Here is a 24,685-nt window from a genome sequence, read left to right as displayed (position 1 = left end):
TACCTACCTTACTCGAATCTCTGCCAAGTTGAACTTGGTCGTATTAAGAATATATTTTAAATCAAAAAGAATTTTAGTTTTTATGTAACTACTCAGAAATGCATACATACACAAAGAAAATTATGGGTTAAAGCAACTAGATTTATTTAGGTCCGTAGAAGCTTTACTGTATTTTTGACGTGACATTAACTTCCACGCCCACTCTGTAGAAAGTATAAGAACCCAACGACCGTACATTCCGCCAGTTAAAGATGAGCGACGAGGTCCAAGGGAAAAAAGAGGAGGAAAAGGACCAATCCTTGCGGGTGCAAATCCTTGTTTATCGCTGCATGGGCATCGATTTGTGGAGTCCCACGATGGAGAACGACCGTCCGTGGCTGACGTTTGTCACAATGGGACCACTTTTCCTGTTCATGGTGCCCATGTTCCTGGCCGCCCACGAGTACATCACCCAGGTGAGCCTGCTCTCCGACACCCTGGGCTCCACCTTCGCCAGCATGCTGACCCTGGTTAAGTTCCTGCTCTTCTGCTATCATCGCAAGGAGTTCGTCGGCCTGATCTACCACATCAGGGCCATCTTGGCCAAAGGTATGTTTCTATAACAATGAAAAAGATTTATATACAATACAATATAATGTATAATATGCAGAAATCAGTGTGTGGCCGGATGCGCGGGATATCATCGAAGTGGAGAATCAAAGTGACCAGTTGCTCAGTCTTACGTACACCCGCTGTTTTGGATTGGCTGGGATCTTTGCGGCCTTGAAGCCCTTTGTGGGCATAATACTCTCCTCGATTCGCGGCGACGAGATTCACCTGGAGCTGCCCCACAACGGGGTTTACCCGTACGATCTCCAGGTGGTCATGTGGTATGTGCCTACCTATCTGTGGAATGTGATGGCCAGCTATAGTGCAGTAAGTGCTTATTTTTCTAATTTAAAAATATTCGTACAAAGGTATAGTGGCATCGGCTAATATTAAAGTTTCCAAGTTTGCATACAGGTGGATAGGGAATTCTGTTAGAATTTCAACGACTTTGGACAACTACTTTTTTTTTGCTATTTTGTATCAAAAAAAAAACATAAAAAAAAATTTTGTCAAAAATCTGATATTTTCAAACTGGGTTTTTATGATTTCTTTTATGATTTTCGAAAAAATAAATTTTAACAAAATTTCTCATTTTCGATAAGGGGTACCCCCATCAAAATTTGCGAAAAATGGCAAAAAATTAGAATTTACTTTTTTGAATACACGTCGATGGGAAATTTTGTTACGAATTCAACGGGGTATAACATTCTAGGTTTGGACAACTATTTTTATTGCTATCGCAAAAAAACCGATTATTTTTATCAAAAAATAATCATAAAAAAAATTTTGTCAAAAATCGGATATTTTCAAACTGGGTTTTCGCCATAACTTAGCCAAAAAAGAAGGCACAGCTAAAATGAAGACTGTTTTGTCCTGCTAATAAACATAGCTAACTATGCCTATCACTACTTTTATGATTTTCGAAAAAATAAATTTTAACAAAATTTCGCATTTTCGATAAGGGGTACCCCCATCAAAATTTGCGAAAAATGGCAAAAAATTAGAATTTACTTTTTTGAATACACGTCGATGGGAAATTTTGTTACGAATTCAACGGGGTATGACATTCTAGGTTTGGACAACTATTTTTATTGCTATCGCAAAAAAACCGATTATTTTTATCAAAAAATAATCATAAAAAAAATTTTGTCAAAAATCGGATATTTTCAAACTGGGTTTCCGCCATAACTTGGCCGAAAAAGGGGGCACAGCTATAATGAAGACTGTTTTGTGCTGCTAATTAACATAGCTAACTATGCCTATCACTACTTTTATGATTTTCGAAAAAATAAATTTTAACAAAATTTCGCATTTTCGATAAGGGGTACCCCCATCAAAATTTGCGAAAAATGGCAAAAAATTAGAATTTACTTTTTTGAATACACGTCGATGGGAAATTTTGTTACGAATTCAACGGGGTATGACATTCTAGGTTTGGACAACTATTTTTATTGCTATCGCAAAAAAACCGATTATTTTTATCAAAAAATAATCATAAAAAAAATTTTGTCAAAAATCGGATATTTTCAAACTGGGTTTTCGCCATAACTTAGCCAAAAAAGGGGGCACAGCTAAATTTGAAGACTGTTTTGTGCTGCTAATTAACATAGCTAACTATGCCTATCACTACTTTTATGATTTTCGAAAAAATAAATTTTAACAAAATTTCGCATTTTCGATAAGGGGTACCCCCATCAAAATTTGCGAAAAATGGCAAAAAATTAGAATTTACTTTTTTGAATACACGTCGATGGGAAATTTTGTTACGATTTCAACGGGGTATAACATTCTAGGTTTGGACAACTATTTTTATTGCTATCGCAAAAAAACCGATTATTTTTATCAAAAAATAATCATAAAAAAAATTTTGTCAAAAATCGGATATTTTCAAACTGGGTTTTCGCCATAACTTAGCCAAAAAAGAAGGCACAGCTAAAATGAAGACTGTTTTGTGCTGCTAATAAACATAGCTAACTATGCCTATCACTACTTTTATGATTTTCGAAAAAATAAATTTTAACAAAATTTCGCATTTTCGATATTTTAAAAAAGTAAATTCTAATTTTTTGCCATTTTTCGCAAATTTTGATGGGGAAGGGGTACCCCTATCAAAATTTGCGAAAAATGGCAAAAAATTAGAATTTACTTTTTTGAATACACGTCGATGGGAAATTTTGTTACAAATTCAACGGGGTATGACATTCTAGGTTTGGACAACTATTTTTATTGCTATCGCAAAAAAACCGATTATTTTTATCAAAAAATAATCATAAAAAAAATTTTGTCAAAAATCGGATATTATCAAACTGGGTTTTCGCCATAACTTAGCCAAAAAAGAAGGCACAGCTAAAATGAAGACTGTTTTGTGCTGCTAATAAACATAGCTAACTATGCCTATCACTACTTTTATGATTTTCGAAAAAATAAATTTTAACAAAATTTCGCATTTTCGATAAGGGGTACCCCCATCAAAATTTGCGAAAAATGGCAAAAAATTAGAATTTACTTTTTTGAATATACGTCGATGGGAAATTTTGTTACGAATTCAACGGGGTATGACATTCTAGGTTTGGACAACTATTTTTATTGCTATCGCAAAAAAACCGATTATTTTTATCAAAAAATAATCATAAAAAAAATTTTGTCAAAAATCGGATATTTTCAAACTGGGTTTTCGCCATAACTTAGCCAAAAAAGAAGGCACAGCTAAAATGAAGACAGTTTTGTGCTGCTAATAAACATAGCTAACTATGCCTATCACTACTTTTATGATTTTCGAAAAAATAAATTTTAACAAAATTTCGCATTTTCGATAAGGGGTACCCCTATCAAAATTTGCGAAAAATGGCAAAAAATTAGAATTTACTTTTTTGAATACACGTCGATGGGAAATTTTGTTACAAATTCAACGGGGTATGACATTCTAGGTTTGGACAACTATTTTTATTGCTATCGCAAAAAAACCGATTATTTTTATCAAAAAATAATCATAAAAAAAATTTTGTCAAAAATCGGATATTATCAAACTGGGTTTTCGCCATAACTTAGCCAAAAAAGAAGGCACAGCTAAAATGAAGACAGTTTTGTGCTGCTAATAAACATAGCTAACTATGCCTATCACTACTTTTCTGATTTTCGAAAAAATAAATTTTAACAAAATTTCGCATTTTCGATAAGGGGTACCCCCATCAAAATTTGCGAAAAATGGCAAAAAATTAGAATTTACTTTTTTGAATACACGTCGATGGGAAATTTTGTTACGAATTCAACGGGGTATGACATTTTAGGTTTGGACAACTATTTTTATTGCTATCGCAAAAAAACCGATTATTTTTATCAAAAAATAATCATAAAAAAAATTTTGTCAAAAATCGGATATTTTCAAACTGGGTTTTCGCCATAACTTAGCCAAAAAAGAAGGCACAGCTAAAATGAAGACTGTTTTGTGCTGCTAATAAACATAGCTAACTATGCCTATCACTACTTTTATGATTTTCGAAAAAATAAATTTTAACAAAATTTCGCATTTTCGATAAGGGGTACCCCCATCAAAATTTGCGAAAAATGGCAAAAAATTAGAATTTACTTTTTTGAATACACGTCGATGGGAAATTTTGTTACGAATTCAACGGGGTATGACATTCTAGGTTTGGACAACTATTTTTATTGCTATCGCAAAAAAACCGATTATTTTTATCAAAAAATAATCATAAAAAAAATGTTGTCAAAAATCGGATATTTTCAAACTGCGTTTTCGCCATAACTTAGCCAAAAAAGAAGGCACAGCTAAAATGAAGACAGTTTTGTGCTGCTAATAAACATAGCTAACTATGCCTATCACTACTTTTATGATTTTCGAAAAAATAAATTTTAACAAAATTTCGCATTTTCGATAAGGGGTACCCCCATCAAAATTTGCGAAAAATGGCAAAAAATTAGAATTTACTTTTTTGAATACACGTCGATGGGAAATTTTGTTACGAATTCAACGGGGTATGACATTCTAGGTTTGGACAACTATTTTTATTGCTATCGCAAAAAAAACCGATTATTTTTATCAAAAAATAATCATAAAAAAAATTTTGTCAAAAATCGGATATTTTCAAACTGGGTTTTCGCCATAACTTAGCCAAAAAAGGGGGCACAGCTAAATTTGAAGACTGTTTTGTGCTGCTAATTAACATAGCTAACTATGCCTATCACTACTTTTCTGATTTTCGAAAAAATAAATTTTAACAAAATTTCGCATTTTCGATAAGGGGTACCCCCATCAAAATTTGCGAAAAATGGCAAAAAATTAGAATTTACTTTTTTGAATACACGTCGATGGGAAATTTTGTTACGATTTCAACGGGGTATAACATTCTAGGTTTGGACAACTATTTTTATTGCTATCGCAAAAAAACCGATTATTTTTATCAAAAAATAATCATAAAAAAAATTTTGTCAAAAATCGGATATTTTCAAACTGGGTTTTCGCCATAACTTAGCCAAAAAAGAAGGCACAGCTAAAATGAAGACTGTTTTGTGCTGCTAATAAACATAGCTAACTATGCCTATCACTACTTTTATGATTTTCGAAAAAATAAATTTTAACAAAATTTCGCATTTTCGATAAGGGGTACCCCCATCAAAATTTGCGAAAAATGGCAAAAAATTAGAATTTACTTTTTTGAATACACGTCAATGGGAAATTTTGTTACGAATTCAACGGGGTATGACATTCTAGGTTTGGACAACTATTTTTATTGCTATCGCAAAAAAACCGATTATTTTTATCAAAAAATAATCATAAAAAAAATTTTGTCAAAAATCGGATATTTTCAAACTGGGTTTTCGCCATAACTTAGCCAAAAAAGAAGGCACAGCTAAAATGAAGACAGTTTTGTGCTGCTAATAAACATAGCTAACTATGCCTATCACTACTTTTATGATTTTCGAAAAAATAAATTTTAACAAAATTTCGCATTTTCGATAAGGGGTACCCCTATCAAAATTTGCGAAAAATGGCAAAAAATTAGAATTTACTTTTTTGAATACACGTCGATGGGAAATTTTGTTACAAATTCAACGGGGTATGACATTCTAGGTTTGGACAACTATTTTTATTGCTATCGCAAAAAAACCGATTATTTTTATCAAAAAATAATCATAAAAAAATTTTTGTCAAAAATCGGATATTATCAAACTGGGTTTTCGCCATAACTTAGCCAAAAAAGAAGGCACAGCTAAAATGAAGACTGTTTTGTGCTGCTAATAAACATAGCTAACTATGCCTATCACTACTTTTATGATTTTCGAAAAAATAAATTTTAACAAAATTTCGCATTTTCGATAAGGGGTACCCCCATCAAAATTTGCGAAAAATGGCAAAAAATTAGAATTTACTTTTTTGAATACACGTCGATGGGAAATTTTGTTACGAATTCAACGGGGTATGACATTCTAGGTTTGGACAACTATTTTTATTGCTATCGCAAAAAAACCGATTATTTTTATCAAAAAATAATCATAAAAAAAATTTTGTCAAAAATCGGATATTTTCAAACTGGGTTTTCGCCATAACTTAGCCAAAAAAGAAGGCACAGCTAAAATGAAGACAGTTTTGTGCTGCTAATAAACATAGCTAACTATGCCTATCACTACTTTTATGATTTTCGAAAAAATAAATTTTAACAAAATTTCGCATTTTCGATAAGGGGTACCCCCATCAAAATTTGCGAAAAATGGCAAAAAATTAGAATTTACTTTTTTGAATACACGTCGATGGGAAATTTTGTTACAAATTCAACGGGGTATGACATTCTAGGTTTGGACAACTATTTTTATTGCTATCGCAAAAAAACCGATTATTTTTATCAAAAAATAATCATAAAAAAAATTTTGTCAAAAATCGGATATTATCAAACTGGGTTTTCGCCATAACTTAGCCAAAAAAGAAGGCACAGCTAAAATGAAGACAGTTTTGTGCTGCTAATAAACATAGCTAACTATGCCTATCACTACTTTTCTGATTTTCGAAAAAATAAATTTTAACAAAATTTCGCATTTTCGATAAGGGGTACCCCCATCAAAATTTGCGAAAAATGGCAAAAAATTAGAATTTACTTTTTTGAATACACGTCGATGGGAAATTTTGTTACGAATTCAACGGGGTATGACATTCTAGGTTTGGACAACTATTTTTATTGCTATCGCAAAAAAACCGATTATTTTTATCAAAAAATAATCATAAAAAAAATTTTGTCAAAAATCGGATATTTTCAAACTGGGTTTTCGCCATAACTTAGCCAAAAAAGAAGGCACAGCTAAAATGAAGACAGTTTTGTGCTGCTAATAAACATAGCTAACTATGCCTATCACTACTTTTATGATTTTCGAAAAAATAAATTTTAACAAAATTTCGCATTTTCGATAAGGGGTACCCCTATCAAAATTTGCAAAAAATGGCAAAAAATTAGAATTTACTTTTTTGAATACACGTCGATGGGAAATTTTGTTACAAATTCAACGGGGTATGACATTCTAGGTTTGGACAACTATTTTTATTGCTATCGCAAAAAAACCGATTATTTTTATCAAAAAATAATCATAAAAAAAATTTTGTCAAAAATCGGATATTATCAAACTGGGTTTTCGCCATAACTTAGCCAAAAAAGAAGGCACAGCTAAAATGAAGACTGTTTTGTGCTGCTAATAAACATAGCTAACTATGCCTATCACTACTTTTATGATTTTCGAAAAAATAAATTTTTACAAAATTTCGCATTTTCGATAAGGGGTACCCCCATCAAAATTTGCGAAAAATGGCAAAAAATTAGAATTTACTTTTTTGAATACACGTCGATGGGAAATTTCGTTACGAATTCAACGGGGTATGACATTCTAGGTTTGGACAACTATTTTTATTGCTATCGCAAAAAAACCGATTATTTTTATCAAAAAATAATCATAAAAAAAATGTTGTCAAAAATCGGATATTTTCAAACTGGGTTTTCGCCATAACTTAGCCAAAAAAGAAGGCACAGCTAAAATGAAGACAGTTTTGTGCTGCTAATAAACATAGCTAACTATGCCTATCACTACTTTTATGATTTTCGAAAAAATAAATTTTAACAAAATTTCGCATTTTCGATAAGGGGTACCCCCATCAAAATTTGCGAAAAATGGCAAAAAATTAGAATTTACTTTTTTGAATACACGTCGATGGGAAATTTTGTTACGAATTCAACGGGGTATGACATTCTAGGTTTGGACAACTATTTTTATTGCTATCGCAAAAAAACCGATTATTTTTATCAAAAAATAATCATAAAAAAAATTTTGTCAAAAATCGGATATTTTCAAACTGGGTTTTCGCCATAACTTAGCCAAAAAAGAAGGCACAGCTAAAATGAAGACAGTTTTGTGCTGCTAATAAACATAGCTAACTATGCCTATCACTACTTTTATGATTTTCGAAAAAATAAATTTTAACAAAATTTCGCATTTTCGATAAGGGGTACCCCTATCAAAATTTGCGAAAAATGGCAAAAAATTAGAATTTACTTTTTTGAATACACGTCGATGGGAAATTTTGTTACAAATTCAACGGGGTATGACATTCTAGGTTTGGACAACTATTTTTATTGCTATCGCAAAAAAACCGATTATTTTTATCAAAAAATAATCATAAAAAAAATTTTGTCAAAAATCGGATATTATCAAACTGGGTTTTCGCCATAACTTAGCCAAAAAAGAAGGCACAGCTAAAATGAAGACTGTTTTGTGCTGCTAATAAACATAGCTAACTATGCCTATCACTACTTTTATGATTTTCGAAAAAATAAATTTTTACAAAATTTCGCATTTTCGATAAGGGGTACCCCCATCAAAATTTGCGAAAAATGGCAAAAAATTAGAATTTACTTTTTTGAATACACGTCGATGGGAAATTTCGTTACGAATTCAACGGGGTATGACATTCTAGGTTTGGACAACTATTTTTATTGCTATCGCAAAAAAACCGATTATTTTTATCAAAAAATAATCATAAAAAAAATGTTGTCAAAAATCGGATATTTTCAAACTGGGTTTTCGCCATAACTTAGCCAAAAAAGAAGGCACAGCTAAAATGAAGACAGTTTTGTGCTGCTAATAAACATAGCTAACTATGCCTATCACTACTTTTATGATTTTCGAAAAAATAAATTTTAACAAAATTTCGCATTTTCGATAAGGGGTACCCCCATCAAAATTTGCGAAAAATGGCAAAAAATTAGAATTTACTTTTTTGAATACACGTCGATGGGAAATTTTGTTACGAATTCAACGGGGTATGACATTCTAGGTTTGGACAACTATTTTTATTGTTATCGCAAAAAAACCGTTTATTTTTTATCAAAAAATAATCATAAAAAAAATTTTGTCAAAAATCGGATATTTTCAAACTGGGTTTTCGCCATAACTTAGCCAAAAAAGAAGGCACAGCTAAAATGAAGACTGTTTTGTGCTGCTAATAAACATAGCTAACTATGCCTATCACTACTTTTATGATTTTCGAAAAAATAAATTTTAACAAAATTTCGCATTTTCGATAAGGGGTACCCCCATCAAAATTTGCGAAAAATGGCAAAAAATTAGAATTTACTTTTTTGAATTCACGTCGATGGGAAATTTTGTTACGAATTCAACGGGGTATGACATTCTAGGTTTGGACAACTATTTTTATTGCTATCGCAAAAAAAACCGTTTATTTTTTATCAAAAAAAAAAAAAATTTTGTCAAAAATCGGATATTTTCAAACTGGGTTTTCGCCATAACTTAGCCAAAAAAGAAGGCACAGCTAAAATGAAGACTGTTTTGTGCTGCTAATAAACATAGCTAACTATGCCTATCACTACTTTTATGATTTTCGAAAAAATAAGTTTTAACAAAATTTCGCATTTTCGATAAGGGGTACCCCCATCAAAATTTGCGAAAAATGGCAAAAAATTAGAATTTACTTTTTTGAATACACGTCGATGGGAAATTTTGTTACGAATTCAACGGGGTATGACATTCTAGGTTTGGACAACTATTTTTATTGTTATCGCAAAAAAACCGTTTATTTTTTATCAAAAAATAATCATAAAAAAATTTTGTCAAAAATCGGATATTTTCAAACTGGGTTTTCGCCATAACTTAGCCAAAAAAGAAGGCACAGCTAAAATGAAGACAGTTTTGTGCTGCTAATAAACATAGCTAACTATGCCTATCACTACTTTTATGATTTTCGAAAAAATAAATTTTAACAAAATTTCGCATTTTCGATAAGGGGTACCCCCATCAAAATTTGCGAAAAATGGCAAAAAATTAGAATTTACTTTTTTGAATACACGTCGATGGGAAATTTTGTTACGAATTCAACGGGGTATAACATTCTAGGTTTGGACAACTATTTTTATTGCTATCGCAATTGCTATTGCTATTTATCAAAAAATAATCATAAAAAAAATGTTGTCAAAAATCGGATATTTTCAAACTTGGTTTTCGCCATAACTTAGCCAAAAAAGAAGGCACAGCTAAAATGAATACTGTTTTGTGCTGCTAATAAACATAGCTAACTATGCCTATCACTACTTTTATGATTTTCGAAAAAATAAATTTTTACAAAATTTCGCATTTTCGATAAGGGGTACCCCCATCAAAATTTGCGAAAAATGGCAAAAAATTAGAATTTACTTTTTTGAATACACGTCGATGGGAAATTTCGTTACGAATTCAACGGGGTATGACATTCTAGGTTTGGACAACTATTTTTATTGCTATCGCAAAAAAACCGATTATTTTTATCAAAAAATAATCATAAAAAAAATGTTGTCAAAAATCGGATATTTTCAAACTGGGTTTTCGCCATAACTTAGCCAAAAAAGAAGGCACAGCTAAAATGAAGACAGTTTTGTGCTGCTAATAAACATAGCTAACTATGCCTATCACTACTTTTATGATTTTCGAAAAAATAAATTTTAACAAAATTTCGCATTTTCGATAAGGGGTACCCCCATCAAAATTTGCGAAAAATGGCAAAAAATTAGAATTTACTTTTTTGAATACACGTCGATGGGAAATTTTGTTACGAATTCAACGGGGTATGACATTCTAGGTTTGGACAACTATTTTTATTGTTATCGCAAAAAAACCGTTTATTTTTTATCAAAAAATAATCATAAAAAAAATTTTGTCAAAAATCGGATATTTTCAAACTGGGTTTTCGCCATAACTTAGCCAAAAAAGAAGGCACAGCTAAAATGAAGACTGTTTTGTGCTGCTAATAAACATAGCTAACTATGCCTATCACTACTTTTATGATTTTCGAAAAAATAAATTTTAACAAAATTTCGCATTTTCGATAAGGGGTACCCCCATCAAAATTTGCGAAAAATGGCAAAAAATTAGAATTTACTTTTTTGAATTCACGTCGATGGGAAATTTTGTTACGAATTCAACGGGGTATGACATTCTAGGTTTGGACAACTATTTTTATTGCTATCGCAAAAAAAACCGTTTATTTTTTATCAAAAAAAAAAAAAATTTTGTCAAAAATCGGATATTTTCAAACTGGGTTTTCGCCATAACTTAGCCAAAAAAGAAGGCACAGCTAAAATGAAGACTGTTTTGTGCTGCTAATAAACATAGCTAACTATGCCTATCACTACTTTTATGATTTTCGAAAAAATAAGTTTTAACAAAATTTCGCATTTTCGATAAGGGGTACCCCCATCAAAATTTGCGAAAAATGGCAAAAAATTAGAATTTACTTTTTTGAATACACGTCGATGGGAAATTTTGTTACGAATTCAACGGGGTATGACATTCTAGGTTTGGACAACTATTTTTGTTGCTATCGCAAAAAAACCGATTATTTTTATCAAAAAATAATCATAAAAAAAATTTTGTCAAAAATCGGATATTTTCAAACTGGGTTTTCGCCATAACTTAGCCAAAAAAGAAGGCACAGCTAAAATGAAGACAGTTTTGTGCTGCTAATAAACATAGCTAACTATGCCTATCACTACTTTTATGATTTTCGAAAAAATAAATTTTAACAAAATTTCGCATATTCGATAAGGGGTACCCCCATCAAAATTTGCGAAAAATGGCAAAAAATTAGAATTTACTTTTTTGAATACACGTCGATGGGAAATTTTGTTACGAATTCAACGGGGTATGACATTCTAGGTTTGGACAACTATTTTTATTGCTATCGCAAAAAAACCGATTATTTTTATCAAAAAATAATCATAAAAAAAAATTTGTCAAAAATCGGATATTTTCAAACTGGGTTTTCGCCATAACTTAGCCAAAAAAGAAGGCACAGCTAAAATGAAGACTGTTTTGTGCTGCTAATAAACATAGCTAACTATGCCTATCACTACTTTTATGATTTTCGAAAAAATAAATTTTAACAAAATTTCGCATATTCGATAAGGGGTACCCCCATCAAAATTTGCGAAAAATGGCAAAAAATTAGAATTTACTTTTTTGAATACACGTCGATGGGAAATTTTGTTACGAATTCAACGGGGTATGACATTCTAGGTTTGGACAACTATTTTTATTGCTATCGCAAAAAAACCGATTATTTTTATCAAAAAATAATCATAAAAAAAAATGTTGTCAAAAATCGGATATTTTCAAACTGGGTTTTCGCCATAACTTAGCCAAAAAAGAAGGCACAGCTAAAATGAAGACTGTTTTGTGCTGCTAATAAACATAGCTAACTATGCCTATCACTACTTTTATGATTTTCGAAAAAATAAATTTTAACAAAATTTCGCATTTTCGATAAGGGGTACCCCCATCAAAATTTGCGAAAAATGGCAAAAAATTAGAATTTACTTTTTTGAATACACGTCGATGGGAAATTTTGTTACGAATTCAACGGGGTATGACATTCTAGGTTTGGACAACTATTTTTATTGCTATCGCAAAAAAAACCGTTTATTTTTTATCAAAAAATAATCATAAAAAAAATTTTGTCAAAAATCGGATATTTTCAAACTGGGTTTTCGCCATAACTTAGCCAAAAAAGAAGGCACAGCTAAAATGAAGACTGTTTTGTGCTGCTAATAAACATAGCTAACTATGCCTATCACTACTTTTATGATTTTCGAAAAAATAAATTTTAACAAAATTTCGCATTTTCGATAAGGGGTACCCCCATCAAATTTGCGAAAAATGGCAAAAAATTAGAATTTACTTTTTTGAATACACGTCGATGGGAAATTTTGTTACGAATTCAACGGGGTATGACATTCTAGGTTTGGACAACTATTTTTGTTGCTATCGCAAAAAAACCGATTATTTTTATCAAAAAATAATCATAAAAAAAATTTTGTCAAAAATCGGATATTTTCAAACTGGGTTTTCGCCATAACTTAGCCAAAAAAGAAGGCACAGCTAAAATGAAGACTGTTTTGTGCTGCTAATAAACATAGCTAACTATGCCTATCACTACTTTTATGATTTTCGAAAAAATAAATTTTAACAAAATTTCGCATTTTCGATAAGGGGTACCCCCATCAAAATTTGCGAAAAATGGCAAAAAATTAGAATTTACTTTTTTGAATACACGTCGATGGGAAATTTTGTTACGAATTCAACGGGGTATGACATTCTAGGTTTGGACAACTATTTTTATTGCTATCGCAAAAAAACCGTTTATTTTTTATCAAAAAATAATCATAAAAAAAATTTTGTCAAAAATCGGATATTTTCAAACTGGGTTTTCGCCATAACTTAGCCAAAAAAGAAGGCACAGCTAAAATGAAGACTGTTTTGTGCTGCTAATAAACATAGCTAACTATGCCTATCACTACTTTTATGATTTTCGAAAAAATAAATTTTAACAAAATTTCGCATTTTCGATAAGGGGTACCCCCATCAAAATTTGCGAAAAATGGCAAAAAATAAAAGTTTCCAAGTTTGAACACAGGTGGATAGGGAATTTTGTTACAAATTCAACGAGGTATGGCATTCCACTTTTGAACAACTACTTTTTTTGCTATCGAAAAAATACTGATAATTTTTACCAAAAAAAAATAATAGAAAAATGTAAAAAATCTGATATTTTTAAACGGGCTTTTCTCCACAACTTGGCACAGCTAAAATGAAGACTGTTTAATGGGGTTACTACCCTTACTACTTTCTGCTGATTATTGGATATATATTTTAAAACAAATTTTCGCGATTTAGTTTAAAAAAAATGTAACGAGGTGTGCGTCTACACTTCTTTAAATTTAAGGTAACCATGGCGCTTTGCGTGGACACGCTGCTTTTCTTTTTCACCTACAACGTGTGCGCCATTTTCAAGATCGCCAAGCACCGGATGATCCACCTGCCGGCGGGGGGCGGAAAGGAGGAGCTGGAGGGGCTCGTCCAGGTGCTGCGGCTGCACCAGAAGGGCCTCCAGATCGCCGATCACATAGCGGACAAGTACCGCCCGCTGATCTTTCTGCAGTTCTTTCTGTCCGCCCTGCAAATCTGCTTCATTGGATTCCAGGTGGCGGATCTGTTTCCCAATCCGCAGAGCCTCTACTTCATCGCCTTTGTGGGTTCGCTGCTCATTGCCCTGTTCATCTACTCCAAGTGCGGTGAGAATATCAAGAGCGCCAGCCTGGATTTCGGAAACGGGCTGTACGAGAGCAACTGGACCGACTACTCGCCACCCACCAAGAGAGCCCTCCTCATTGCCGCCATGCGCGCCCAACGACCTTGCCAGATGAAGGGCTACTTTTTCGAGGCCAGCATGGCCACCTTCTCGACGGTGAGTTTCCGTAACCATTGCCACGTGCCGCAGAAATACACGAGGAGAAATAAAACACTTGTAGCTCTTGTCTTTCTTTCCTTTTTCTTTTCATCTGTCTTTATGGAGCATGTTGGAGACATTGTACTTGCAAATTTATTTATTAAATGTGCCGTACAATTAATATTTATTTATTAAATGTACCTTAAATTTTATTTTGCAGATTGTTCGCTCTGCCGTGTCGTACATCATGATGTTGCGCTCCTTTAATGCCTAAAAAGGACATCAAAATGAATCGCAGGAGGCTGCATTTTAAGCAGTTAAGCATTTGAGTTTGCGACAATTCGAGTTCATCAACAATATAATAATGGATATTTAGTATAAGCTTGAAGATATATTTCAAACTAGTAAATCAATTTAAATGCTGCTTATGTTTTGTGTAATTATACAAAAATGTTGCTGAGTGCATAACAGGTGCACTCAGTTTCCACAGAAATTTCGAGGTAACAGCTCAACTACAAAGTTTTCATATTATCGGGAATCAGAGCGATGAAACTCACTTCCAATTTCATTCACCAATTGAGTATTCCCATCTTTGAATCTCCAGCTGCGCTGAGCTTGTTGGATTAATTTGTTTTATTTTTATAACGAGCCAGGCAAAATACGCAACATTGGGGGAATGAGTTGGGGCAAATGTGGAGGCCAGACGTCACTGCCATTCACTGCCACCCATCATGACGAGACTTCTTTTTTAAACTTGAGCTGTTTTTCTTAGCCCAAAGGAAAATAAGAAAAGTTCAGATGCGAGGCGTGTTTTTTTTATTTATTTTTTTTTTTTGGTAGGAAGTAGAGCAGATTGCAAGCGATATCGCTGCAAACTAAGCGTATCTCCCCGCGATTTCCCAGTCAGACTCCAGCCAGTGCCACTGGCATCCATGTTCGACCCATTTCCTAGCTGGCTGTAACGATTTCCTGTTCGAGCCGTGATTGATGACAGGCGACTATCCACAGCTATGGAGCAGGTAGGTTGATATCTGTTGGATGCAAAAGTCTTAAGTACACGCAACACTGAGCTGCTTGATTGGATACCTGGATACTTTGGCAGTTCAGCACTTGCGATTGAGACCGGATCATTCACACATTTCACGGCCGTTGCACTTTAATTGCCAACTGTTTCATTTCATAAGTTCTTAATTACGTATACGACGGGTGGCCCGTAGCTGAATCGGTTCCTCAGTCTGCAAATGAAATGGGTTGGTGTCAATCGTATAATGTATTAGCTACATGTCGTTCAAACTCAAACGAGGTATTTAATTGTAAAAGTTTTGCGTTTTTATTATCGATAGAAGTATCAAGAAACACTGTTATGAAAGTGTATTGGTACTTGCTGAAAATAAAAGCTTAATTCAAATGTACTTTTTGTGTTGCCAGTTCTAGTGTATAATATTTATGTTCCTGAATTTGGAGCCTGGACTATAATGATATTCTTCTTGTTGCTGATTGAATTTCTCTGGAGCTTTGCGCTTCTAACTGGGTTCGCCCCCTCTAAGGTCATCACCCCAAACACCTGTCCCGTTTGCAGCCATAAAGCGTTTTTGATTTACATGGCCGGAATTGAATTTATTTGTCCCCCGCTCGTCAAATCCCATTCTCCCTTCCGAAAAGTCTGATTTGGTAACAACAATAAAGCAGATTGGCAGTGGAGCAGTGGAGCGTTTGTAACCGAAACAAAATAAACGAAATTGAAATGTCCCTGGACCTGGTCATGATTTATTGCATTGCATAGTGACTGGATATTCTAAACTTGTTGGTGCTAACAAAAATCCCCATTCTGACTTCCTGCGCCCTCGCACATAAAACACAAAAATGAAATAAAATATTATTTGAAATATATGTGCTGTGCGAATTTCATGATTGAGCATAAATAAACTGTATGGGAAGCTGGCACAAACAGAGCTCATGAATTTGGAAAATAAACTGTTTTGACAACTTCGAGCTTGTGTGCGCAAACAACAAGGGTTTTTCCTTCCATTCTGTTGTGAACTACCGGCGAATTACTTAGCAGTGAATAATTCTATATCCTCTAGTACCACACCTCTCCTGGCAAACAGAAGAACAAAAGCACTTTATAGCCTACTGTTCCTCTAGTTTTCGCCATCCTCGCCATTGTCCTTTGCTCCACTTGCTAACTTTGAATGGAAGGGCAAAGTACTCACTTCCTTTGTTGCAGGTGATTTCAAATACGAAGATTTTTCCTAGCTGCTTCCTCACTAGCTGCAAATAAATGCTAGCATCTTCCCCAAGAGTTTCCAAAATGTACAAAAAACATAATTTTACATCTAAGACTGCTTAAATGCATAATAAATAGGCATTAGGTAATTTTAGCGCTTCTTTCAAGGCGCTGAATGATGTGGGCAATCATAATTTCCGCGGGTGCTAACTGCGACATGTGGCCCGAACTTTCTGGATCTGCCGCTTGTCCCGCCTTTTTCAAGCTGGCTGGCTGGCTCCGTAAAACCGTCACAAAGTAACGCATGGAGCTTAACGATGGCGGCCATAATGTCAGGACAAGCTGCTCCGCCCCAGCGCCATCAAAACCGGACATGACCTCGGATGCGGATGGGAACCAGCAGTCGTCTGAGGTGGAGCAGCCTGGACCTAAGCCCGCCGAAAGAAACACGTTGGAAAAATATAGCAGAAACGAGTAATAGAACCATCAAAGTTTATGTGCTATATGTTTTCACTTTTAACGCTTTTTGGGCGGAACAGAAAGGCACGGAGCAAAAGGCAGATGATGTAGCGGCCCATTGTCATCGAAGATGATTTATTGCCCCAACTGCAAGTGGCCCAAAAAAACATATATATATATCATGTTTATTCCGTTGTCATAGCGTGAGCAGCACAAGCAGGCGAGCTGAATTATCGAGTATACGCAGCGTTGGACACCGCAGGCGGAAATATTCAGCTGCACTTAAGCTCCTCCGCAGGCGACCTCGGAGTAAGGAGTCCTGCTGCTCGTGAATATCACATTCTCAAGACTGGCAAGTGGTATACATTAAAAGCGTTTGCTTTAGAATTTCATGAACATTTTGCAATAATTTGTTTTGATAAATCGAAGGTCTAGTCAAACGGTTTCAATTGCAAAAGCACAGCACTATTTGTTCATCCTGCTCTCTTATTTAAATGAAATAATGGTATTTGTTTTTTTCATTATAAGAGTAGTACATAAGGTGATGGAAGTAAAATCTCATTTAAATGTTTGGATTTTAATACATTTCAAGGAATCGCATTCAATATCCCTTTCTTTGCATTCACAATGTTTTGATAGCATTTTCGGGGATGAACGACTTACATCCACTGGCTCAGTAGGCTGAAGTGCTAAGATGCAAGGCAAGCAAGTATTATCCGAAATATTTCAGAAAGTCCTTCGGAGAACTTCACTGCAGTTCGCCGTTTAGCCAGAGCTTTTCGGAAAAAGCTTTCGGAGCAGCAGTAACAGGTTCGCCTGTTGGCAACAGCTGGCCAAAACCGTTTACGGCCAAGTTAACAGGGAAGCAACAGTGCGCTGGCCGATTTAAAATAGCGCGTCCGCTGACAATTCGACTCAGTTCCTGTTCAGCCACAGTCGGTTACGTTTGCCGTGAACCGAGAGCCCCCGGAAAAGTAGTGTCGAGAAATAGAAGTGTGGAGCAGTTGTATTCAGTACCGGAGTCAGTCAGCACTCAAATCACAATCTAGATCCCAAATCTGGCCACCCGATCCGACATTTCAAGTTCAAGTTCAAATTCGAATCCAAATTCAAGTCCAATTCCAAGCCAAAATTGAAAACCAAAATTTTTTGAAAGACAACGTCTACCGTGCTCACTGAAATCAACCAAGTAATCAAGGTTTGAACTCTGGTTCTTCCCCTCATTTGGTGTCTGTTGTACGTATTTTTTTTAATTTTTTGAAAGTGCGTGCGTGTTATGAAAAGTTTGTTTGAGGGTCTTTCTTTTTGAACACCAAAACGGCAGGAAAAAGAAACGAAAAAAGCGAACGCAAAGCGAATAAAGTAGGTAACAACAAAGCGGCTAAGCGGGAAAATCGGAGGTCAGGTATCCTTGGTGCCCCTGTCCAGCCAGCTATTATAAGCCATCGTTTTCCTTTTTATTTTTTTTTTTTGTGCTTGCCTCGGCTCTTTAGAGGCGTAGTATCCAGTTTATGCAGACCTATGCAGAAAATTGTATTTCATTTCATTTCGTTTCAGTTTGGTTTGGTTTAGGTTCGTTATTTCCTTTGCTCTTGCTTGGGTTCCGGTTCTTTTCGTCCTTCTTCCTTATTTTTTTGGTAATTTTGTGTTGCCTTTTCATATTTGATGAGAACGTGTTGGCAGACACAGGGGGTGTCATCTATATATATGCTATCCTAAAACAGAAGCTTCAGTTCCTCTCCTTGGGCACCGTTTTATACTTTACTTATCTGTAGTTCCCGCCCACTCAGCACCAGCCACCCATCCCACCATCCACCCATCCACCCATCCAAACAACCAACCATCCAAACATCCACCCATCCAACCGTGGCCTTTTGTTATGCATGGCCGTGTGAATCATTCATATGCAAATGCTGTGAAAATTCCCATTTACGTTTTGAGGAAACCCGCAGAAGCCACAGAAATGAGAGAGGTCCTTCTTATGGTCTTTGTGGTCCTCTGGTTCTTTGATCTGAGCTGAAAGGGTACCAAGGGTATGGGGAATCCGAAGTCAAGCGATCACCACTGGCCAAATGCCATATTTTAGTCACGATTAAGTGTTGCCTACTTATCGGCGGCAGCTGATAGCTCTGCTTTGTTTGTCCTGGCCAATTACGCCGGTGAGCAGTTCATTTGCGACCATGACTAACCGCTTTCCGGTCTAATCTAATCGGCTTTTGCCCTTCAGCCCGTGTGATTCCTAATCGCATGTGAATGATTCGAGATTTGCGGCGCTGCCTGGCTCGCATGTGCTATTCAATTTGTATTTTTACTAGGTGTTTGATTGAATAAAAGTGTGTACATGTAGGAAAATGTTACTTGCATTACTTACTTTTCGATCATAAACATTTAATCATATAATATAAAACGAGCCCCAAAAAGCATGCTACACTTTTTGCGTAAGCCCTGTGCTGGAAATGAAATAATAAATAAACATAAATAACTAAATCCACAACGTGGCAATGTTCTTACTTTATTTTTAATTACTTGTTTTTTCTGGCCTTTCACTATATATGTGGTGGCCTTAATCCGCTTTGGGTGATCAATTGCCATCGGCGGGATGTTGACGCATTAAGCCTCTTGTCCGTCACACTCACCGGCTCTTAGCCTTTTTATGGTTTTTCCATTGCGGCTCGATTTTTGAAGTGTGAAGCTGGGCAACATTTGTGCTCTGCAAGCGAACAGATTAGTAGAATAATAAATACAGATAAAAATCAACACAATTAGCTCGGCTTGCGCTTTGCCAACCATTAATTGTAAACGAGTTAATTTTATATAAATGTGTATGGGTTTTTAAGCGGTTTTTATGGTTTCTAATTTACTTGTCCGAAGCGTTGGAATAATATTATAGTTTTTCCCCTATCTTCGCCACAAGTTTAACTCCAGGGGTAAATCTTTCCCCTTTTTATTTTAACATTGCGACTAATTCGGTCCGAACATCCAGCCAGCAACTGACAAAAAGGGAAAGCAGAAAACAAGCCAGTAAATGAGGAAGAAGTAAGAAAAGTGGTTTAGGTGTAAGAGGCTTTCCACCAGCCACAGCAATTAATTTACATTAATTTTCCTTTGTTCGCATGGCATTGTTTTGTTTCGTTTAATTTCTTCCCTTCATTTTTTTCTGCCTTTTTGCCTGGGTAACCGCAGCTGCAGCAGCGATTTTATTAAAATACAATTACAACACTTGGGCATCTGCTCTGTACCATTTCATCGCGACCTGGAAAGGACCCGTCCCTATTAGCAGGACCTAGTGAAACACCCGAAACGGAAAGAGGCAGGATGTCGGACAAGCAGCAGGAAAGTGAGCCAATCCCCGAGGAGGAGGTGCAGCAGCAGCAGCAGCAGCAGCAGCAGCAGGAGCAGCAGGAGCAGGAGGCTCCTGGCAGCAGAAGTGCCTGTTGCGGATCTGGACCGGAACCGGAACAGGAAGTGGAACCGGAGCCGGAGCCGGAGCCGGAACCGGAAGTGGAAATAGACGTGGAGGTGGAGGGCGCTGCAGCTGCCGGCGGATCGGATGCACCCGCTCCGGCCAATCAAAATCCGGGACTGGAGCGCGACAGGGACAGGGACCCGCACGGCGATAGGTGAGTGAAGCGAACTCCGATACTGATTCCCATTCCGATAGCCATACCCGTTCCGAGTACCCATCCTCCCGCTCCGAGCGACCTTGTCAATATCCATTAGCTAATTGGGCATGCGATGTCATGGCAGCGGTGCAAAAGGTGGGCCTAGTCTGGCCCGAAAGTGAACCCAACTGTTCCAAATGAAATCAACACCATTATAATATACCGAGTAGCATGCGTATGCATACATCATTTAATTATATAAAATATTTCATGTAAAAAGAGTAAAGCTTTATTAAGATGTAAAGTTATGGGCATTAAAATGTATATCTAACATATATGTATTACATATAACCTATAATATAGCCCTTATTATGTATATAATCCTTGTAAGATCTTGGAAATTCCCATCTAAAACAAAAGCCTAATATACAAATGATTGCTTTTAAAACACAGAGCCTTAACATAATTACACCACTCCTAATGATTTCGGTGTCACTTAGCCCAAGTTTACCCTCTCTTTAGATCCCAAGCCTTAACCCAATCTCAAACCCTCATTTTCTGGACAAAAAACCTTTGTTGACTGCTATGTACAACGAATTAACACATTTGCACTTTGGTGGGGGATTCCAATTGGGGAAGCTTTATAAATAGATACCAGCCACTCCCCAAAAAAGTCCTTAAAGCGCGTCCTGTAGGAACTTTTTGGCTGACAGCCGAACCCTTTCTGGTCATTTTTTCTGGGTGTCAAGTTGCCAGAAGACATTTTTTCCATAATTAAAAAGTTGTTTATTTGAATGCAATTGAGCAGCTGTGTGCGAGCTATTTAAGCCATGTCTCCTAATTATCAATCTAATATTAGAAATTTGCGCCTAGTGTAAATTACAGTCATGGATGAAGTAAAGAGATCTTATCTCTATCGGCCATATTACCCACTGATTGTGCACTGCATATCGCGATGAAATTTATGGTCGGATTAACAGAAATTTACTTCGAAAGTATCCCTCGTTGCCAAATCAAAAGCTTGTCCTGAAATTGATTAGATAAAACTCGGCCTATTCAATGCAAGCCTTTGAGCCTTTTTTTAGAAATTTTCTTAGTTACATTTTCAAATATGCGCCTACACAAATAGCCCTCTAGATGAAATGACTTTTATATTTAATAAACTAGATTGAATATGAACGGAAGTCTAATTTGCTGCCCACAATTATTGCATACACATCGAATAAAGTGCTGAACTGGCGTGTCACTTGGGTCAATGAGTAAGGAAAATGTCTTTTTAATGCGCAACTTTGGCGAGGTTCCCACTCCAGAAAGTTTCGTTTTATTTTCCACTGCGCTTTCTCCCTGAAAGTAAGGCTGGCATTCTGTTTTTCCTTCCGGCTGGGTTCCTTCGTCCGGCTTTCATTTCCGGAGTTACCCTCGTCAGCGCCTCGCAGTCAATCATTGCCACATTTCAAGGCATTCAGCGCTGCAATTGACACTTTGTGGCGCTTTCTATTTGATTTTATTTTTCTTATAATTAAATGCCTAATTGGTGGGTGCTCAAATTGATGGCACCACTACAGGTGGCACTGGCTGCTTCTGCGCCAAGATTCTTAGCCAAAAGGTAACGGATGCCGAGCAGGAGTGCCACACCCCTTGTGGACTTTATGCATATCAATTGTAAGGAAGGCAACGGCTGGACAAACAAACCGATGGCTCGAGGACGCGATAGTCAACATCTTTATACACGGCAGCATTGTCCTGCCACATCCTGCTGCCCCAGAGATGCCCACAGATTTGACAGCATAATTAACAACTCTTCAGCAGACATCCATTCATGCCGCTCGCTTCGTCCTTCACTTGCGATGATTTTTCAGGCGAAATCCCGCGATTTATTGCTGCCCGAGCACTAACAATATCTTCAGCAAGGTTGGATGCGATTGGATTGGATGGGTACTGCGTTCTGGCTCCACCGGCTCCCATCCTTCCATTAAGCTTACCATACATTCGGAATTGACAATGAGCCAGTGGCTTGGACATGGCACGTGAGCTGGCTGCCAGATGAGCACATGGATGCCTCAGGTTTCCCCTTCCATTGTCAGCGCCACTCAGCCCTGCCAAATTGTTAATGGAAATTATTAGTTACTTAGCTATTAGCTGCTTTGCATATTCTGATGAATCCGGCCTGCCAAACATTCTGAAAGTGAATCGCATTGGTTTAGAAAGCGGTTAAGATACAGATACTGTCGCAATGCGTTGATTACAAGGGCAAGCAAAACAATTTATGGGGCTTCCAAATGAAGTGGGGCCAATTGTTTCCTGATTGCCAAGTGCATGAAAGCTAATTTTCTTTTCGAGAGGAGGGCTTCCGTCTTGGGCGGCAGTAAATATCTGAACTGGATCCAATGGATCACTGATAAAAGCGAGTATAAACTGGCGAATGGCAGTCGACTGCCGCTGCCGATTCGGCAAGCCAATCCTTTTGCGCTGTTTTTTATTTTTCTCCTTTTTTGGGCGGGGAAAACTTTATGGAAGCCCCCAGAAGCTGGCTTGTATCACAGAATTATAAAGTTTTCTCAGCTCCAGATTTCAGCCCGTGGGGCTGAGCAGCAAAATGGAATGTGCTGGCATCAAAATCAAAATCAAAATGAAAATCAAAATGAGAATCAAGCAGGTATGGCACACTTAAGCCGGCTCAATGCGAAAATGGAAGGAGGGCTGCTCTATGTATGCACTGTTTGGAAATCGACATCTGCTGGCAATCAACTGTTCACACAATTGAATCGCATACAGTTGACCAAACAGGAAGCTAATGCGAATCCGTGTCTGAATGCGAATGTGATTTCTAATAAGTAGTGAGTCTTGAGTCTTGAGTCGTGAGTCCTTACCCCGGGAAACCTTTCTAGCTTCTGGCCGTGATTGCGATTATGGCAGCCGCACTGTGCCACTGATTTATGGTCGCTAAATTCGCTGGATGCTGAACAGTACATGTTGCTGAATGGCAGTTCCCAGCAGGCTTTGGCATTGGCATTCAGTTCACACGACCCATCCGAGAGCCGGAGAGCAGAACTTGACCCCATCACGTGGGTCTTGACTAGCGACTCTCGTGTGCGGCGGGGAAACAGACACACAGTGCCACAATTAAACGCACAAGGACGTGGATGTGCATGTGGAGCGATCGATGTGGAACGGAGCGGAATCAGTTCCAACCAATCGAATGCAAAGGTTGCCGCTGCAGCTCACCTTTGACCCAACGAGTTGAAGGCAAGCACTTGGCCTAATTGGAAAAATTATATACTTTGGCACCGAGTAAGCCAACTGGAACAATCGCAGACATTTTGGTACATTTCATGGCAAACAAATTGACTTACAAATATGCAGGAAATCGCATAAATAAAGATTTTGCCTAAGCAAATGTGCGGTATGTCCCAATCCACTGACCGAGAACTAGTTCGATGGACCCCAGAAGGAACGCGCAGCTGGCCGGCGGAAGGAGCAATTGGCCAAAATGGTGTTTGAAGTAAAACCCAGAAACGTGACGGGATTCACAAACGTTGACCAGCGCATGCCGGAATACCGCAAGGGCATCTTACCCTTACTTAGGAATAGCGACAAAGGCGACAAAAAGCTCAGCGGCAAAGAACAATAGCATTGGCCACAAGGAGCGTGGTCCAGCCATTGGGCTTAGAGTTAAAAATACCCATTCGAACATTTCGTTGTTTTTGCCCTCCAGTTGCACATGAAGCTGTGCACGGTAATAACGTATACGCATTAAGTATACGACTCGGTGTACGAAAGCTTAAGCTGTAACAGCCATTATCCTTAGCCTCTGGCCACCCAAGTTTGTCTTTAAGGAAATATCGTTTCCCTTATTTAAGTCATTATTTTGCTATGCCATTAATTGGCTTATTAGGTCATAAACTAGTAGGCACAATTTATAGTTGTTATTATTTGCCATTTCTCAGTTTTTATATCTTATAGCGTTTAGAATATTTCTATACACGAGTTTTTTCGCATTGCAATTACAAAGTTGCAAACGATGCGTGACCAATTAGGAGC

The 24,685-nt window shown here is 36.5% G+C and overlaps 2 protein-coding genes across 4 annotated transcripts in view; both read left to right on the top strand.

The window, feature by feature from the left end:
- The first annotated feature begins 251 nt into the window (after positions 1 to 251).
- Positions 252 to 14,769, top strand: LOC6551390 (odorant receptor 9a). Its single transcript, XM_001977199.3, has 4 exons — positions 252 to 588; positions 650 to 915; positions 13,853 to 14,374; positions 14,577 to 14,769. The coding sequence occupies exons 1-4, from the start codon at positions 252 to 254 to the stop codon at positions 14,628 to 14,630; spliced, it is 1,179 nt and encodes a 392-aa protein (XP_001977235.1). The 3' UTR covers positions 14,631 to 14,769.
- A 3,191-nt stretch (positions 14,770 to 17,960) lies between these two features.
- The window catches only part of LOC6551391, a 50,425-nt gene continuing 43,700 nt past the window's right edge, over positions 17,961 to 24,685 (top strand). Inside the window, exons 1-2 of one of the 3 annotated variants that reach the window (XM_026982743.1) lie at positions 17,961 to 18,240; positions 20,304 to 20,662. In XM_026982743.1, the coding sequence (XP_026838544.1) occupies positions 20,358 to 20,662 (305 nt within the window). In that variant the 5' untranslated portion in view covers positions 17,961 to 18,240; positions 20,304 to 20,357. Of the gene's footprint in view, positions 18,405 to 20,264; positions 20,663 to 24,685 lie in introns of those variants that run through there. The other 2 variants (XM_026982742.1, XM_001977200.3) reach the window with 2 other exon arrangements.

This window comes from Drosophila erecta, unplaced genomic scaffold, assembly GCF_003286155.1.
Source record: "Drosophila erecta strain 14021-0224.00,06,07 unplaced genomic scaffold, DereRS2 tig00000152-arrow-arrow-pilon, whole genome shotgun sequence".
NCBI classification, from domain to species: Eukaryota; Metazoa; Arthropoda; class Insecta; order Diptera; family Drosophilidae; genus Drosophila; species Drosophila erecta.
The sequence above is the reverse complement of the archived record's forward strand: the minus strand, read 5'-3'. Positions and strand labels throughout refer to the sequence as shown.